Here is a 19,622-nt window from a genome sequence, read left to right as displayed (position 1 = left end):
CCACCGGCGGCTACCTCTCTGGTAACAAAGTCCTTCGTCTGCTTTTCCGTAGTGGTGCTCTCCATCTTCGCGTGGTTCTTTCTTCTCCGCTAAAAACCAAAGAGTGATTGAGTGAGAAGGTGCTCGAGGTGAATTTTCTCATTATTAATCGTGAATTTTGTTATGAGCATTTAAGTAGTTCTTTTATCTTTGAATGTTTATGAATTGTTTGGTCACCTCAAAGCAACTCTTCGCCTAAGCAAGTTGATTACCTAGAATACACTTAATCCTTTATTTTATTGGTGATAAATTTGTGTTGGCAACGCTTTAATTACTTTCATCTTAATTTCCGCAAGCAACTCCTGTTTGATTCACATCAGAATATCAATGAGGCCATAACTTCTGAGGTTGAAGTTAGGCAGTTAAAATGGAAAAGTGCCTTGAGACCTACCAGACAATAAGAGAATAGCATATAGTTAATAGTAAATATTATAAAATTGCAATTAGACCTATACTATATGAAGTTTAATAACATGCAATATATAAGTTGATGATAGTGTAGTTAAGCATGGCACAAATAATAATTTTGACAAGGATGAGCGATTAAACTCAAAAGAATAAGAGAAAAATGATTATATAATAAAGGCATTAAGAGCGGTATTTGTAATTAATAAGAGTTTGGAAGACATAAATAAGTAAAAACTAGGAAGCAAAAAAACCTATAAAAAGTTAGCATTGAAACAGTTGTGTTAAAAAGATTAATGCAAAATAAAGATGACGCCTTCTGCTAAATTTGCCTACCTAAATAGTTGGGAGTGAAAAGGAGGAAGTGGAGATAAATAACGCTAGGAAATAATTCAGAATATATGGTTACAAATTATTTTGTTGACCTCACACAAATAAAATTGCACTCCTTACAACACCAGTTAAAGTTTGTGAACAAAAAGAAAATAATTTAAGATTAATAGAAGAGCATAGCAGAAGGTTTGGCAATTGAATATCAAGTCATGTCAAAGCACAAAAGTTTACAATGCAGAAGGTACGAATTCTCAAGGGTTAAAACAACACTTAAATGCAGAATACTAAGAACGAGAAGTTACAATTGTAGGGCTTTAAGGAAATAAGCTCTAGTCTAGCTCTAATGCTTAAATTTGATAGTAACTACAATATCAAGCCATATTACTCTCTCTCCTCATCTTCACTTTTTCTCTAGACCATAGGAATTAAACATAACAATCAGAGGTAGCAGGGGAAATTTCTTCTATTCGAATATACACGTGCAGACAATTATATAAACCAGCATACAAGTTTCACATCTATCTGTAACATGACTGTATTCTTTTCTATGAGTTAGAATGTGGATGGGGATGCAAACATTCCTTAGGAGTGTGAAGGATATAAATATTTATATGCAGATACCTCTAAAAATGTATGTAAAAAAAAAACTTAAATAAGCCATTTTTCTTTTAACAATAGAGTTTGTGATCTTCTGGGAGCCTTCTATTGGCACTGGAAAAAAAAAAGAGTTTCATCTTATCACCTTCATTAAGCCAGGTACCTTCTTTGTGAGATTCAGTTCTAAAGAAGTTCTCAATTCTTTAGTTAAAAGAGGTTGCATCAAACTCAGTGGGTTTAATATCTTGAAGAAAAAAATGGGATGAAAGCATGAGGTGTTCAAAAGGACATTAATCTAATAAGTACCAAATGGCTGAACCATAAGAAAACATGTATAGTAGTAAGGGAAAATACCACAGCAATTTCCAAGGCAAATAGGAAATAAAGAATATAAATACACAATCCCTCATCAGTCCAATAGCAAGACAAGAAAATCTTTAGCAGATGGCAAAGATGATATTGATTCTCAAGCTAACATATCATCATCCCTAGAGGGAACAATGGGGTGTACTATTGCATGATTACTATAATAAGCAAGCAGGCTGAGTCTTTACACAAAACCTAAGAGAAGTCAGTACCATAACAGCTTCACGAACTTTGCACAATTTATCGTGTTTGTACTGGTGTTGTAAGGAATGCAATTTTATTTGAGTGAGGTCAACAAAATAACTCGTAAACATGATAAAAACATATTTTGTGCAAATTAGCAACTTTTAAACATAATAAAACATATTTTCTTCTATCGTCTTCTTGTAGCTAACATTGCCCTATACCACAGAAATAACTATAAGAGTTGCTCTAAAACATACAGAGATGATGGAAGATTTTCAAACTGACGCACTTTAAAAAATGTTTATGCTTAGGTATCCAGGGAAAAATAAATAAAAAAGATATATGAGTGGATGGAATAGCTTAAGAAGATCAATTGTGATCTTTCATCCACTAATAATCTCTGAACCTATTCAGTAATACTTAAACAAAAACGACCTGCATTTTATGAGAATGCGAACAAGTGCATTCAGTCTAAACAATTAAAATCATTTCAATTTCAACCTAAAATTTGCAAAGTGAATCGAAAAGTTATAAAAAAAAAAAAACTGCTCATAATTGCAAGATCCAAAATTAGAAACAAATAATGATTTCAATGTCGCATAGGAAGGGACATTTGGTAGCAAGCATAAGAGGAAGATAGCTTAGAATCAGTAGCCAATAAAAGATTCTTCTTCAGTAAGTATAGATTACACTAAGAAATCATTAAATTCCATGACCTCCGATCTAATTAGTACCAAACATCTTAGCATAATGTTTATACAAGACATGTATAAGTAAGGGAAAATAGCGCAGCAATTCACAAAAGTAAGTGATTAACATATGCTTGCTTAAAATTATTTAAATAAACTAGAATTATGCCATTGTGGTTACTAGCTGGAATAAAAGGCATAGAATGCACGTTGGGAAGATAATGATTGGACTTGGATGAATTTCCATACAGTTCTAGGATGGTCAGGGTTTGCTGGAAGTTACTTTTGTACTTTCTAGCTCCATGTGATTGATATAGATGAAATAATAAAATGATGTAACCTCAAAGTTTTTCATTAAAACCAACATTTGTCATTTCTTTTTTTACTTTTGGATAGGTTCTGATTCTGAGTTCAAGGAATCAGTTTATTTTGATTTTTTCTCTCTTTTGGATAGGTTCTATTTTTTATTCAAGAGCTAGATACGGCGCCTTCATCTCGTCAGAAAAATCTACAGCAATCTCATCAGGAGATGAGCATTTTCAACTATGAGTTGTATTTTTTTATATCTTAACCTTGCTTACATTACTTTTTTATATCTTTAACTATGATAATTCCAAGACAATTCAAGAATAAAGAATATAAATGACATAACCTCTTCACTACAGCAAAATATCAGTACTATAAAAATAAAAATAAAAATAAAAACAAATTGAAGAGATGAGACAAAATACCATTAAAAAGAAAACTATAAGAGAAATGCTAGAACAAAGCTCTGGCAACTCTGGTTTCATATCAATTTTGTATAGTCCAATGAAATCAGCAACTGTAATTGCCATAGCTGGGAGCTTAAGCGGCAGTTGGTATGTACAAAACAGAAAAATGCTAAAGCACGCATAAAATAGAAGAATCCTCCACCACCTTTCAATTAAAAAAAAAAGAGGTCAGTGAAGATTAAAGTCTGCTGTAAAAAATCCATTAAAACAGATAAAAATCTATAAGAAAAACAGCACAATTACATGAATGATAAGTAAAAAATAAAACCTCAAAGCTTACCGAAAAAGGCCAAGAAAGTTGCTTGTAAGCGACCAATCAACAAGACCAACACAGCTGCAAACAAAGAATGGAAGAAAAATCCACGAGGGATGGCTGATTCCAACAACTAGCTGGATGGCAGGCAGCAGTAAGCAGCACGCAATCCTTATGGGAGAACCTTCAGTGTTGAACAAAGATAAAAAACACAACATTAGAAAAAACTTAAAAAAAAGTTGTTAGGCTAAGAAGGTTTAAGAAAAGATCTGGATGCTTTTCATATGTACAGATAAAGATCACATAGAATCTTAAGTTTGACAGTATAATTGCTACTAGTAGAATTTATCCTTTTTAGAGGCTAAAAACAAACTGCAGAGAACTGATAGCAACATGACAAAGAGAAAGAGAGAAGAAATTTTATGTAACCAAATTCATATGACAACTCCACAATCATTAACATTAACTCTACCTTTGCCGCCTACTAGAAGTTTCTTCTTGACCCTATTACATAAGCCCCAACCATCTCAATTTGTTTCTATTTCTCACTAATAGATATTAAACCGGTTTTTTCACATAGTCAATCCTTTTTAACATGACTATTACAAACATCAACATGACAATGTTCACTTGTTTATAGAATAAAACAGCACAACAAACAGCAAAATGTACCAGCAATTACTCTCCATATTAAGTTTAATCACCCACTTTAATACTTCAGATTACACGCTCTTCATTCCAATAAATTTTGAAATAATATTCCAGAAAAGCTTTGGAAACCTGCTCATTTAGATTGATTGACCCATAGCAAGGGATGAGTATGATCACATCTTTGTTCTAACCTAATCGTCCATATCAACTTAGTCCTTTTTGTCCTATTGGTTTACAATTCCAATTCATGATGTAGCATGCTCAAGCCAATGCAAAGGCCAAAGGGTAGAATTACAGGCAAAAGCATGGGAGAGAATATTATCCTTTGTTCCTCGGCGCCAAAATTGTACACATCATAGCACAAAGTGTTATTAACATAAAATGTGATTAAACAACACATACAACGATACTAAATTCCCAAGTGTTATTATACCTTAATTATTTATAGATTAAACATCAAAAAGGCATAAGCAGAAGTTGTTCTTACCTAAGAAAATGAAGAAATAATGAACTTATAGGTTGAAAAAAACAAACCAAAACAAAATTCCACAAGTTAACTATCCATCCAAAATATGGAGAAATAGTAAATAATGAAACAAATATTGACAATTTACACAAACAAATCTACAGGATTCCAACCTATTTGCTCAACAGTAGATGAGAAGTTTGACCAACAAGAACCTCGATCATTACTGCTTCCATGAACTTCAACAAAAGCAATAAGCCCAACAGAGAGTTGTATAACTATAAAGAAAATTACAGATCTCGATCCCATTGGTTGAATCCTGCAGAGAAGGTTTGAAATATCAGGTATTTAAAAAGAATGTTAAAGCCAAGGATACAATAAATTCCCTGAGTGATAAACATTATCAAGAAGGGAAAAAGAAACAAGTTCGAGATGGCCATATCATAGAAAAATTAGACCCTACTTAAAGGAGTAGCACTACGCGACATGGATGTGATAAAGACAGTTTTCAAATAATAAAACTAATGTACAAATGAAAACTTAGCTAAGGGTAGGTCAAAAATTATCATGCCTTGGATAATGCATAAATAAATGCCCATTAAGACATTATCAGCAATAAATATTCAACATTTACTTTGGGTTTCATGACATTTTAATATCAAAAGCTAATATTACAGTCAAGGATTTGCTTTAAAACGTTTTCCTTGACACTAGGAAATTTAATTAAGCCATTTACTATATGAGATTAGTAAAAATTTTAAGAACCAACTGAAATTTCATAATAATAAATAAAAATAGATGAAAATGAGCACAATGCCAAAGCTCTTTGTTGTTATATAATTAATAAAGAAAATGCACAATAGAAATACTAATAAAAGCGTTTTGCCAAAAGGGATGAATACTTAATTGACATTATGAAGTTTGGTAAAGATGAGATCAAGAATTTAAACATATCATGATAGAATCAAAGGTTTACCTGATTGCAAAATAAATTATGCATGGAAAATACTGAAATATCTTGAAGAGTTATTTAGCTAAAATTATAGAATTTTAAAATATTAGGTAAAAAAGGAAAAAAAAATTCAATCAAAGATAAATTTTGTATAAAAATGGCATTCATAACAAAGCAATTTGGTTTAATTTAATAAATAAGGAAACGTCTGGATAGAGACAAATATAGGATGTCATAAATAAAAATATTAATACAGCGTATCGGTACATTTAAGGCATTCTGCTAAATTCTCATTGAAAAAAGCAGATAGATCCATGGCTATGATTCATAAATGGGCAGCATGAGACGCGGTTTAGAAAAATAAAAAGAGAGCTTGAGTGAAATAAAATAAAATTCAGATATAAAACATTAGCAATCTATTTTTAGATAACTTAAGCAAATTGCAAAATCCAATAGATAAAATTACAAAACAAGGGATTCTGAGAAAGGATTAGCATGTAATCAAATAAGTTTTGACAAGAGAAATATATTTTGGACATTTAAATGATCAAAAAGTATAAACCTTGAGAATTTATTCAAAAAACAAATCTATAACAAGAAAAGAAGCCCAGGATACTGATATTGAAGTAAGAAATCAAAATTATTGTAGAAAATCTACAATAAGTTAGTTTAAGTACTTTTTTTCCCATAAGAAGATTTGGAATCATACGTCAAGATTGATTAAAATTTTATGACAGAAAATGGGACTATTAATATAAGTAGGTAAATATTTAATAAATGTCTAAAACTAATGCTAAATATTTCATAACTAATTTAAGCACTTTAAATGGTTTAGATTAGATTTCCACACCAAATGGGTACGAATTTGTATATTTTGTTAAATGTATAGAAAATGATCTAAGTATAAATAAAAGGATTGAACAAATTTATTGCCAGTCCCACATCATTTCCATCTAGATGATTTATTTCATGGAAAAGCTGGGAAGAGTCTGCTGATCATGACTTTGGCTTATAAATCAGTCAAGTCTAGGTTAAAGCAAATTTTTCTGATTTAGCTAATTAATTAGACTAATAAGAGATCATCTAAGCAGACTATCCAATTAAAAAACACCAATTGATTAGAGATAAACTAATTATTAGGATATTAAACTAAATTAATTATTAAGTTAATCGGTTATTAATTGTATAAATAAGTCACTATTTAATAACTAGAAATAATAAATATCAAATTATATTGTTAAACAATAGCCGGTTCTCAAGGCGATGGAGTGAGGTGATGCAAAGCCATGAGCAATACATGTCATAGATAAGCTCCTTACTTTTTAATACGTCAAGTAGAAAGGCAAACAACCTGACTTGATTGGAGAGACAAATGTTAATAGCACAAACATGAAAGATATGTTAGTTTTGTTGATATCTTAACATTGAGTTATGTGAAAAGAGTATTAATAGTTGGATGAATAAAAATGCAAATGACAAAACTAGTTGGAACAAATGTAGTATACTGAGGGGCTGTTCGGTATGCAGAATTAGGAGGGTAAAGTAAAACAATTACATGTATTTACTAAATTCGGTTGTTTGGTTAATTTTGAGCGGAACAAATGGAATCTCTGTGAAGCATTAGGCGTGTATTAGGAGGCGTGTTTCATGCGTATTAGAAACCCTCTCATATTGAGCGGGTTATAAATTCATTCGATGAAGAAATCCTTAGCATGGTTGTTGTTGTTCGGCTTCATTGCTTCGCAGGAGGTGTAAGATTGCACAAGTGGCTTCTTCGGCTCCTTCGCTCTTGTGCCACTTCGCTACTTCGACGACGTTCCCTTTGCCTGTCGGATCGGAAGTTGCGACATTTTCATCGGAAGTAAGGACAGGAGCTCGCAAGTTCTGATGGTAACTTTCTCGCTTTCGCGCGCTTCTTCGGCCAAATCCCTTCAATCCTTAGAACTACAGGATTTGGTAAAAAATCCCATATTTTTTCCTCGGTACTTACTCAGCACAAGAATCGAGAAGGCGATCGATGTCTACCCTCCTGTTGCTGCTTCTTGGCCTGCCTCCTCTCACTCCACCGTTCGTCCATCTCGGCAACGAAGGCCTTGGTTTCTGTGTCAATATCACCGGCGGTGATGGCAGGTGAGGACGAGAGGAAGTTAACAATGGCCTCCCATGGAGCGCGGTCCTTGGCCAAGAGATCGTCAGGGAGCCAAGCTGTCTCCCACGTGTCATTCCATTCGTCTTCCCCCGACGGCGTCGCTCTGCCTCTCGACGAGAAAGGTCAGAGTCTTGAATGATTGTCAACTACAGCTTGAAATGGATGATAACAGTTATCATCCATGGAAATGTAGTCTCCACTACGCGCCTTATTTACAGATCATAAATGTGATCATTATGATCAAACACACTTAAAGCTGTAGTTTGACTACATTATGATCTGTACTACATTATGATCTTTTGAATTGAAACGTAAGTCTCAACTACGCGCTTTATCCTTTCATCTGTAAATCATTATGATCTGTAAACTACAACTTGAAAAGGATGATAACAGTTAGCTTCAAGTTAGCATAGGAACTTTCAGGAAATACTGCTAAATTAAATTTTCATTAATGTTGTTTACATCTTATGAATAAAAATCATGTGATTAATTGATTGCTAAACAAAAAAAAAAAATGATTATATTGCTAAATTAAAGAAAGAAATCAGTGTGGAATTGTGGATCAAGTTCTGTTTGCGACACAATTTGCTTGCAGGTTAAATTATCATCAACACATATGGTTAAATTATCCAGCAGGTGTGTGAATTATTAATCCCTTCATCCAACTCTTTAAATTTCATAATTTATCTCTGATTATGCCTTGCAGAGAAGGAAGGAAAGTTGGTTTATCCCGACCAAATTGGCTTCCAATCTTTCTATTAGCTTGTCAGATTCATCTTCACGCAGCCAGGTTTGGCTCTTTCTTTTCACATACTTTGAAAACATACAAGTAGATGAAACTTCTTAAAATAAGAGTCCAAGTTGAAGTTACTAATAACGAGGGCATACAAAATTGTTGTATTTGGTCACAATGTATTCTTTGGACCGTCCAAAATTGTACATGTATATTTTTGGTTCATCATATCGTATGATATTTTAATTTTTATTGAAGAACGCTCCTTTAAGAAGTAGTAAGAAAGCCGTCCCAAATGAATCCTAAATAACTGTAGCTGAACTGATGCCAAACTAGAAAGTTGCAATGGAAGTCATATGTTCAGCTTTTCGGCAGCAGGATGATGTAGGGTCAAGGAAGAAACTTTGCTTACTCGGTCTAGAGCAATCCTATAGAACTTTTTAATCCCATCCAAACCAACCAATTTTAAAATTAAAACTATTCTAATCCTATAGAAGATAACACCTAATAATTAAATTCGAACTTTAAGAAGAAATAGAATAACTTGGTTTGTAACAAGTGGGTTCCAAACCAAGGTTTAAGTTTAAGGTTCGTGCTGCTTGTGGCTCTCATAGTTTTTTGTTTATGTTGTCATAATTAAGCAAGGCAGGTTCAAGAGCAGGTTTGATTCCTATGCTGGGTTCATGTGATTGATTGAATTTTTCATGCATTCTATTGATACTTTAAGATGTTTTAAAACTTACGTTTGAGTTGTTTGCCCTCATTTATGCTTTAGCTTTTAGGTTGGAAATTGATTTGGCCAGTGATGAATCGCAAAATCATTAAATTAACATTGAGATAAATGAAATATAAATTTTAATTAATTTTTTAGGTATTTCAGTTGGATTACATCAAGGATCAGCCTTTAAGCCCATATATTTTTTCTTTAGTCATGGCACTAGAAATTTGCAAGAAGTTGTACCCTGGTGTATGCTTTTTACTGATGATATTCTTCGTGTTGATAAGACTAGAGACGGAGTTGAAGGTAAACTTGAATTATGAAGGTCAACCTTAGAGTCTAAAGGATTTCGTTTGAATAGATTTAAAACTAAATATATGGAGTGCAAATTTTAGTAAGTAGTAAGTTCTTGTGGGGGGATTGTGACTTTGGGTGATCGAGTCATTAATAAGAGTACACGTCTTAGTTATCTTAGGTCTATTGTTCAGAGTGATGGTGAAATAGATGGGGATATTAATGGTAGAATTTAAGTTGGATGATTGAAGTGGAGGAATGCATCGTGCTTGTTGTGTGATAGAAAAGTCCCCCTCAAACTTAAGGTAAAATTCTATAAGATGGTGGTTAGACCTGCAATGCTTTATGGTGCAAAATGTTGGCCATTAAAAGAGAAGCATAATATTAATTTAAGTGTTGTAGAGATGAGGATGCTCAGGTGGATGAGTGGCTTTACTCTTAGAGATAGGATACGAAATGATCATATACGTGAAAAGGTTGGAATAGCTTCAGTGGAAGAAAAGATTAGAGAGAGTCGCCTTAGATGGTTTGGTCATATAAAACGGTGGCCTTCCAATCACCCAATTAGGAAAGTAGATGTATTAGATTTGACTTGTGTTAAGAAAGGCAGAGGTATATCTAAAAAGACTTGGTTAGAAACTATTAGAAATGACATTTCTTTATTAGATTTAAATGAGAATTTCACTTTTAACAATGTACAATGGAGAAAAAGGATTCATGCAGCCGACCCCACATAGTGGGATAAAGGCTTGATGTTGTTGATGTTGTTGTTGCACTCATCCCAAAGAAATTTTAACCCATTGAGATTCTTCCTAACAACATCTTGTCCCAAATTTTGTTCCCTCTTTAAAGCCTCTCCATATTCATTATTCCTTATTTCATCTACAACTCCTTCTCCTCTTCTCCCTCTCACATTTCATGACTTTTTCCCTCCTCCTTTACATAACCATTTGGAGGTTAGCTAGTGTGTCTAGTTAGGAATTTTCATTGCACAAAGACACCACGACCCATTGTTGTTCTTAATCAAAGACACGTCAGGCGTAATAAAATCATAATCATAGCAACAATTTTGGCATCAAATGAAATAGCATAAAAGGATGGTAAGAAAGATGTTGACTATATTAACATGGTCAAAAATTTTTTTTTTTTTTTTTAAAAGGGAGAAGTCATATGAAGATAACAACCAAGCTTAAACAAAAGTCCTCAAGATTATCACAAGAAAAAAAAACAATTGTGTTGAACATTTGCTTAGCTAATAAAGAAACTACATCAACATCAAGATTTTAGCAAATAAAGAAACTTGTTAAATTATCTGTAACATTAGTTTTGAGATTCAAGGATATAAACAAAAAATTTATAATCCAAAGCAGGAATCCTTTTCTTACCTCACAAAACCGATTACCTTTGCCCACCAAGTATCAGCTACCTTCCAGTCATTTCCTTCAATGCACCAAATACTACTGAAAATGATCTGAGCTACTATAGCAATAAATGAAAAGAAAATTGTACACCACAATAAAATATACACCCTCCAAGAATTGGATCCTGAAGAAAAGGGAATCATAAAATAACATTACAAAAGCAGAATTAGGATTGAAAAAAAAAATTCCAAGATGATATACAACAAAATATAAAAAACTTATAAAGAACAAGACTAGCATAAAATAAATAAATATTTTATGAAATAGGAAGCTTTCTAGTGATTAAGATTTTTAAGCATAACTAATGAAAGTCTTAACGGAAACCAATAAATGCTAAAGGTGAAAAGGCATTACCTTTATGCTGACACTTCTCAACAATAGTCAGAGTCCCAATTCAAAGATGAAAAATAGAAACTCTTAGTTAACACATGTTATAATGCCATTTTGCGAAGACCAACAATAATTGGACATGATTATAAAGTTTTTTCCTCCTGCAATAAGCTAAACAAAATTATCATATTCTTGAAAGGCTAAACTTTCAATGTTACTAATTAGCAGCAGCATTTGTCCCAACAGGCAACATCATTAAGCATACCTTAACTAAATGGGTCAACCATTTGAATCCTTCCTCACTACTTTCATCTAAACTGCTGCTAGAGGTGCTAACCCTAGTTTAGTAGTGAATCATTATCCACCCCTTTATTTGACAATAACTATGATCGTTCCTTTTCTCCATGTTCCTTCCACATTATTTACAACTCCTCATCCAATGTTTTGATTGTTATTTGTTGGTCCTATCTTCTACTCTTTGTGGTGATTGCCCAAACCTAAGTATATCATCAATATAAAAAGAGCTAAGATAAATAGAATCTCACAAAAATAAATAAACATACATATACAAAAAAAAATTAAAGTACCGAGACTGAAAAAATGGCTGGTAGGAAGAGGACAAAAGAGAAACGGGAGGCAAGTGAGAGCGAAAGCGATAAGGTCTAAAAATTTTAGGCATTCACCACAATTGGTATCAATTTTGGAAATGCCAACCACATTCATGCTATGCTTTGTACCGATCTGCATATTCAAACCATGAACACACAAGCATTGCCACCATTATAGTACTTAAATCCATGATCAACCCCCCCACTGCCCCACATAAAATGTGCAAGAAATAAGTTGGAATGACAACCACTGATAAGGACATCAGAGCATGGAAAGTGTATCAGAGGCGTGGCGTCGATCTACGGCCACGATCGAGTCGATATACTTTTGAGTCATTTCATGTATTTGTTTTTATTATGTTATTTGTCTCTTGTTATTTATGTTGTATTTGTTTTCCCATTTTTACCCCTTACTTAAGGGAGGTCATATGTAAGCCCTGAGGGCATTGTCGTCTTTCTTATTTTGAGTCTTATGGACGAGGCTATTTATAGCCCCTATGTTTCTCTTTGAAAGTTTAATGAATGAATGATTGATAAAATTTTCCCCTTGCTAGATTTCTTTGTGAGATCTTGAGAGTGTTTGAGAGATGAATCCCTAGGAGAGGGAAAATAGATCACCAACCAACCTTAGAGAATGTCGGGTTCGTGGTTCTACCTTCTCTATCATTTTTCCCTCCTCCTTCCTCCCTTAATTAGCCGCCGGCCTTGAAGTCCATCCCACCCCCTTAAGTTGTCAGCCACCACACAACTACCACTAGCCATCGGGTAACCTCAACTCCACCTCCACCCTCATCCGACAAACCCAACCTCACATCACCCCAGCAAAATTTCCCCCTCTCAAGCCCACCAAGCCGCCGGCCTCATCTCCCTCCTCCTCCCTCCAAAGTTCAAATCACTACTTGAATACTTTCCATAAATGACTATTCTAAATTTGAGAAGACTTACTTTCAAATTTCAAAGCAATTTGAATTTTAAAATTTTCTTTCCTAATTTAAGAAATCTATTTTAGGAAAGTTTCTAAATTAAAGCCTATTTGAATTTCAAATTCATTTGGATTTAATTAAAACATTTCCTAATTCCTAAACCCAAATTAAGAAACCTTTAATCCCTCTCATCAATCCCCTCCAAGTCCATCAATGCCGCCAGCCCCTCTAGGATTGGATTAGGAATTCTTTCCTAAAACCTAATTCCCCACTTTGGAAACAATTCCATACTTCTCTCTCTCGCTTGGCCGAAACTCCCAAGGGCCCACCCACTTAATTCCTTCCCAAAATTAAGCTTCCCCCCTTGGAATTAAATCCCAAATTCTGTCCTACTCTACCCGCCCCCTCTCTCTTACCCCATATTCTATTTAAATTATTTCCAAACCTAGAGAATTGATTTGGAAATTAATTTCAGCTTTCCCTCCATAATCCTCTTCTCAAAATCTGAACTTAATCTTCCCCTAGTCTTCCCCCTTGGCCGGCCACCCTCACTTGCCACTTCCTACTTTGATTCTTGAAAGAAACCTCTCTCTTTCAAGGGGAAACGGCAAGGACAGCAAAGGATCATTACTTTCAACACTTCAATGCTTGGGAAAGACTTTTTCCTCTCCAGTTGAACCTTCAAGGTAAGCTACGACGAACTTCTTCAACATCTCGCCTACTTGTTTCCGGGTTTTGATAAAGGTGAACTTCTTTTCCTTTTTAATTACCTTCCTAATCCCCTAACCTTGTAGGTGATGATGAATCAAAAGGAGCTGTGCTTCGCCTTATGCCTAAGCTTAGTAAAAGTAGGATTGAGCATGCTTTCTATGCTTCTAATCTTATTGTTAGATTAGGAATTTTATTGAAAACTATTTACTCTGCATGTTGAATTTCTAACTTATTTTGATTTTCAAAGTGCTTGGCAAGGGGCCTAGCCTAAACGTAGGCACCACCCTCTTGTTTTCTATTGTCGTTTTGATTGCTAAAACTTTTAATCTTACTTGCTTAATTCAAGAAATCGTGCAATTCTTAACAAATTCATTTAACACATGTTAGTCCTGCACCAACCACACAAACCAGGTAGTTGATAGCAAACTCAATGCTTGCTTCTGTTTAGCTCCTAAGGGAGAACGATGTTTCAAAGCCTAATAATACTACGAACTAAAGTATGAAAAGCTTCAACACTAAATGAAGCACATAGCCTCAGCTAATAAGATGGATGAAAAGGAAGCTATTGCATACTCAAAAAGAAAAAAACAATCTATATGTTTCACGAATGCTTCACTTCAAAGGAAAATTCACATACCTCTGTTTGCAGCACTCAACTGAATAGCCAAAAAGATCAATAAATTGGTAAGAGAGATCAAACTCCAATCAAGTAAAGAAGCTGCAAATTTAATAAGTGAAATAAAAAATAATGGATCGAATAGTTTAATAAGCATAAATGATGTAGAGCCAATCAATAAATGAATTCTGGTAGATAAATCACAATTAAAGAAAAAAAAGACGCTCAACCCTGAAGTAATAGAAATGAGCTTTTTATCTCCCTAAGTCACATGTAGATAATTTCATGTAATACTTCTCCGTATATTGCTAACCTTTTTAGAAAATCAGCATGGTTAATGTTTTTTTTAGTTTAAGTCATTGAGATCGTCCAGTACAAAAAGGTGTAGCATCCAATTCACTCAAATATATCATTATTGGGAATTTTGGATTATAAAATTAGGTTTAGTGCTGTATAAAAACGCATGAACCTTTTTTCCATGATTTTCATGAGTTAGATATGCACTTCATAAAGGAGAAGAAATCTCAAATTTTAGAATCACATTCTAACCATAAAACAGTCATCTTGTATTTTTTTTAAAAAAAATATTTTTTCCAACAAAAAATACATCATCCTTTGAACATTAAATTTCATATCACTGGCATATTAAACAGCAAACAAAAAGAGGCCGGAAATCCAATAGGTATCCATCTCAAGTGGTATGATAAAAATAGGGAAATTCACCACTCTTCTCTATGATGGAAAAAACATTTTTGTTGCATAAACATAAGGTGTGAAATCCTCCAAGAAAAAACACTGGCTAGCTAAAAATTCATCAATAATTAGGTAGCTCAAAACCATGATATTTAAGTGTTTCTATTGCAATGTGCAAAAATACATTGATTTGAACTTGCAATACGTGCAAAAATACATTATCCTTTAAATATCGAATAAAACTCATTGATTTGAAGTGTAAAATGTTTTTACAAAATATATTGTACAATAAGTTCACAAATTCTTACAAGGGGAAGTAAATATTTCATGCTAGTTAAAGATGAATTTCATATTTCTAATGGCTATTCCAACAAACAACAGTAGAGTCAACAAACTTTTTTTTTTTTTTTTTTGTAATAGATGCTATTCAAGGTCAACTTAATTTAAAAAAAATAAATAATATATATATATATATATAATATATACTGTATAATAAAAATATATATATATATATATATATATATATTGTGCAAAATGAGAAGACATAAGATGTAATAAAACAAATAGATATGAAAAAATTGGTAAAGACGGAATAAGAGGGTATTCATACAAGTTCTGGCAACAGGCTCATATATAGATATTTATTATGATAGAAGAATGAGTATCTCTTGTGAAATATAATCAACTATGATTTAGAACTATGACCACAGAGATCCTAAGTAAACCAATTTAAGGCAAAATAAGTACATTAGGTGCCTATAGCGCCAAAACACCAAGAACCATCTTAATAAGAAGTACACCTCTCATAACTTAACACAAAACAATATTGTACAATGAATAGTGAGGTGATTTCATATTGCCACCGACGATAGGTAAAAGTGCTGAGCTGAAGAGCATATCAGTTTGCTCCGCCAAATCAAATATACCAACAAATATATGAACTAATAAGACAAAATAAGATCCGGTTAGCTAGGTCCCATATGCTAACAAACGTATGAACTAATAAGACAAAAGTGAGGTCCAGTTAGCTAGGTCCCGCAGTTTTTTAACATTACAGTGAAGAGCATATCAGTAAAAACCAATGCAACGTTTTGGCATTTTAATTTAGTTAAATTTTGAAGGTGCAAACCGAAAGCAATACTTTTGGATGGTTAATTTGCTGCTATTTGGAATAACGTGTTATTTGGATTTCTGTGTTAATATTCACGAAAAGATTGATCTTGGTATAGATTAATACAACAAAACCTAAACATTGTATTCATAAATTCTACTAAAAAATGAATGTTTTTGCCAAATTTACAAAAACAAAAAGAAGTTAAAAAAAAAAGTGCTCCCAGGATTCAAATGTTGTATATACCATGCCTTAAGGTGGGTGAAAATATGGAAGAACAAATACCTCCAAGAAGAAGCAGAGGTAGGACGAACCCACCAAGAAAAGTTCCCATGAGTCTCCGCTCACCACGCAGTCCCCTTGCCATTGATTAATCACGGTACGGAAAACATGCACCAGCAAGCAAATCATCCACTTCCCCACTCAAATAACGTCCAAGTTATCGAATTTATCGTCATCAAAACCTGTCTGAAACCGAAAACCCCAGCCGCCCCGATCACGATTCACAGATATGGGAGGAAAAGAGGGCACAAATCGGTCTCCGATGTATCAATTTCAACCTGACGATCGGACAAAAATCCCAAAAGTGCGACTTTAAAAGCAAACCGACCACGAAAGCACCTCTTCGTCTTCATCCAAGCTCGCCAATCGCTGTCACGTCTCCGTGGAAATGGGGCAACCTACCCTTCTTCCATATTAGCAATTTCAGGGTACCAGAATGTTTGTATTTGGAATAAAGCATCTCTTTTCTTTTATTCAAAAATAAAAATTAGTCTACATCTTAAATAATATTTTTATTATTTTCTAAATTAACTTTTAATATAAAATTTTAATTTTAAAAAAGAGTTATCACAAATTTAATTTTAAAAATAGTAAAAAAATATTATCTCAAATGAAATCTTGGTATCATTTATTGTCTTGTTTAAGGGAATTTAATTTTATATATTGCTTATAATATATAAAATTAGGAACTATTTCACATTTTGTTTTTTTATGATATATGTTAAAAGTTTTCATTCGGAAAAAATATTTCAAAAATTAGAATAAATTCTCAACAATCATATAAGAGACATTTTGAGCAAGATGTTGCTCAACCCTTACAATTCTCGATAACCTCATTTTTGCACAATTGTTGTTTGAAAGTAATAATTATGCGACAAAATGTTGAGACAACGTGTTTATCTTCGTTGTTGGCTAGCTAATGATTTTAACTAATGATTGATAGTGTTATGCATTTGACAAAGTTTTTTTCTCCTATGACATTATATGTTTGCACTATTAAGTCTAAATCAAAATGACATTAGAAATCATATTTCCAATTTCAAATATTGATAATAGCTTCTTCTAACCATGATTGAAATGTGTTCAACTCATGATTGAATATTGTTCAAAGTTTAAATAAGTCTTATTTGTACTTCTACAAAAGGTCCAAACAATTCGATCTTGATTTGAAAATATTTCGATCGAAGGTCCAAACAACTTTTAGTTATTGTCCAATATTTTTCAAACAACTTCTAGTAAGATTGATCAATATTCAATCAAACTTCGAGCAAATGTTTTAATATATTATTTCCTACTTTACATATCTTTTGGAATTAGCCCATTTAAATTATCATGTTATGCATGTAAATGTCTGCTCTGATCATATTTATTGAGAGACACTATATTGTTTGTGTGACATGTACAATTAGTAGTGTGTTGAAGAACACAGTTAGACAATTTGAGGCATATTATATAATTGTACTAAAGATAAGAGAAAATGGCACAATATCTGCCTTTGCTTAATGTTGTGTTCATCATTAATTTAAAGAGCTACTAAAGTTCAATGCAAAAATGGCTATTTGATTAAATAATTATATATATATATATATATATATATACATTGCTCCTCCAATTTTCACATTGGTTGTTTAAACTTACAATTATAATTGAAAAATACATTATTATTGTTTGATTAGATTATTTTATATTATGTTGTCTCTACCTTTATAAACTGATATGTTGTGATTATTGTAATTGCATTATATTGTATTATATTACACTATTAAACAAAGTTAAACCATGTTCTGATACTATACAACCCTTATGCATGTAAGAACTCCTTAAAATTTAAAATACATGTTTTGACCTACAATAATCAAATAATAATTTAGAAGTCATTATAATTCTAATTTGCAAACTATCTTTGTCATGACATAAATATTTTTTTGCTCTAATTGCAATGATGTTACTCTAATTTTATGAGCATTGTAGATATAAAATCAAGAAGGCTTTTATTTAATTGTAATTCGTTAACAAATTGACGCACGTCGGTATAAGTGGGTTTCTGAGACTGTTAGGTGTCTGTTTTATGAATCATTTCATCAGTCTTCTAGACACAATTAGTTCATTTATAAATATTTTTCTATAATTTTTTATCCACATATTTGAAAATAGAAAATGATTTATAAAAACTTTATGCTAAAATTAAATAATTGGAATAATTATATTTATACCCTTATAATAAAAAACCTAATCCACTACATACATTTTCATATGTCTTTTCCCTTTCATTTTTATTCTAGCCAAAAAGGAAAATATTAAAAAATAGAATATAGAGAAGAGATCAGAAACTAAGGTTTGGAGATCGTATAATTATTTTTATTAGTCGGTCCAATTAGGAAAATTATTCGAATCAAGGTATGTTACATTTTGTCAATATCAGTTTTTAATAATTCGGTATTTTTGGATTTTTTATATCCAACTTATGATTTAGTTTTACAAAAATACAGTCTTATTGAATTGTGGTATATTTTATCCTTGTAACTTTTAATATGTTGTCGGTAAGTTCTTTCTAGTCATTTTGAGTATTTATTCGACGTTTTTCATCAATGTGATAATGTGATGAAATTCTAGAAACTTAGTTTTGACAAACTGTAAAGAACGAGGTGGAAATTTATTTGATAGACGTGAGAACACTTTTGTAGACTCATTGTCACGTGCCCCCGATCTAACTGAAAGAATATCATTTATATTCTTTTTTATATACAATATTCATTCATTTATCAACCGGATCAATATGGATATCCAGAGCTAATTAATCGCATTAAAGAAACCCACAACAACAACAACATCAAGCCTTTATCCCACTACGTGGGGTCGGCTACATGAATCCTTTTTCTCCATTTTGTCCTATTAAAAGCCAAATTCTCGTTTAAATCTAATAAAGAAAGGTCATTCCTAATATTTTCTAACCAAGTCTTTTTAGGTCTACCCCAACCTTTCTTAACACAAGTCAAATCTAATACCTCTACTCTCCTAACCGGGTCGTCGGAAGGCCGCCTTTTTATGTGACCAAACCATCTAAGGCGACTCTCTCTAATCTTATCTTCTACTGGAGCTACTCCAACCTTTTCACGTATATGCTCATTTCGTATCCTATCTCTAAGGGTAAAGCCACTCATCCATCTAAGCATCCTCATCTCTGCCACACTTAACTTAGTATTATGCTTCTCTTTTAGTGGCCAACATTCGGCACCATAAAGCATTGCAGACCTCACTACCATCTTATAGAATTTTCCCTTAAGTTTGTTAAAGAAACCCAATAAAATAAAAAATATATAATT

General features: G+C 32.7%; 1 protein-coding gene across 11 annotated transcripts in view; it reads right to left on the bottom strand.

Moving 5' to 3' along the window:
- LOC110113401 (piezo-type mechanosensitive ion channel homolog) overlaps positions 1 to 19,622 on the bottom strand; it is a 157,927-nt gene that overhangs the window by 74,185 nt on the left and 64,120 nt on the right. For 5 of the 11 annotated variants that reach the window (XM_028692047.1, XM_020845968.2, XM_020845969.2 and 2 more), the window contains exons 2-7: positions 16,303 to 16,697; positions 14,235 to 14,315; positions 10,990 to 11,149; positions 4,932 to 5,077; positions 3,669 to 3,825; positions 3,347 to 3,533 (exon numbers count right to left, since the gene is read on the bottom strand). In XM_028692047.1, the coding sequence (XP_028547880.1) occupies positions 3,347 to 3,533; positions 3,669 to 3,825; positions 4,932 to 5,077; positions 10,990 to 11,149; positions 14,235 to 14,315; positions 16,303 to 16,384 (813 nt within the window). In that variant the 5' untranslated portion in view covers positions 16,385 to 16,697. Of the gene's footprint in view, positions 1 to 3,346; positions 3,534 to 3,668; positions 3,826 to 4,931; positions 5,078 to 10,989; positions 11,150 to 11,379; positions 11,533 to 14,234; positions 14,316 to 16,302; positions 16,698 to 19,622 lie in introns of those variants that run through there. The other 6 variants (XM_028692039.1, XM_028692040.1, XM_028692043.1 and 3 more) reach the window with 6 other exon arrangements.

The sequence above is a fragment of the Dendrobium catenatum genome, unplaced genomic scaffold (assembly GCF_001605985.2).
Source record: "Dendrobium catenatum unplaced genomic scaffold, ASM160598v2 fragScaff_scaffold_156, whole genome shotgun sequence".
NCBI lineage: Eukaryota > Viridiplantae > Streptophyta > Magnoliopsida > Asparagales > Orchidaceae > Dendrobium > Dendrobium catenatum.
Note: the sequence above shows the minus strand (reverse complement) of the source record. Positions and strands in the feature narration are given on the sequence as shown.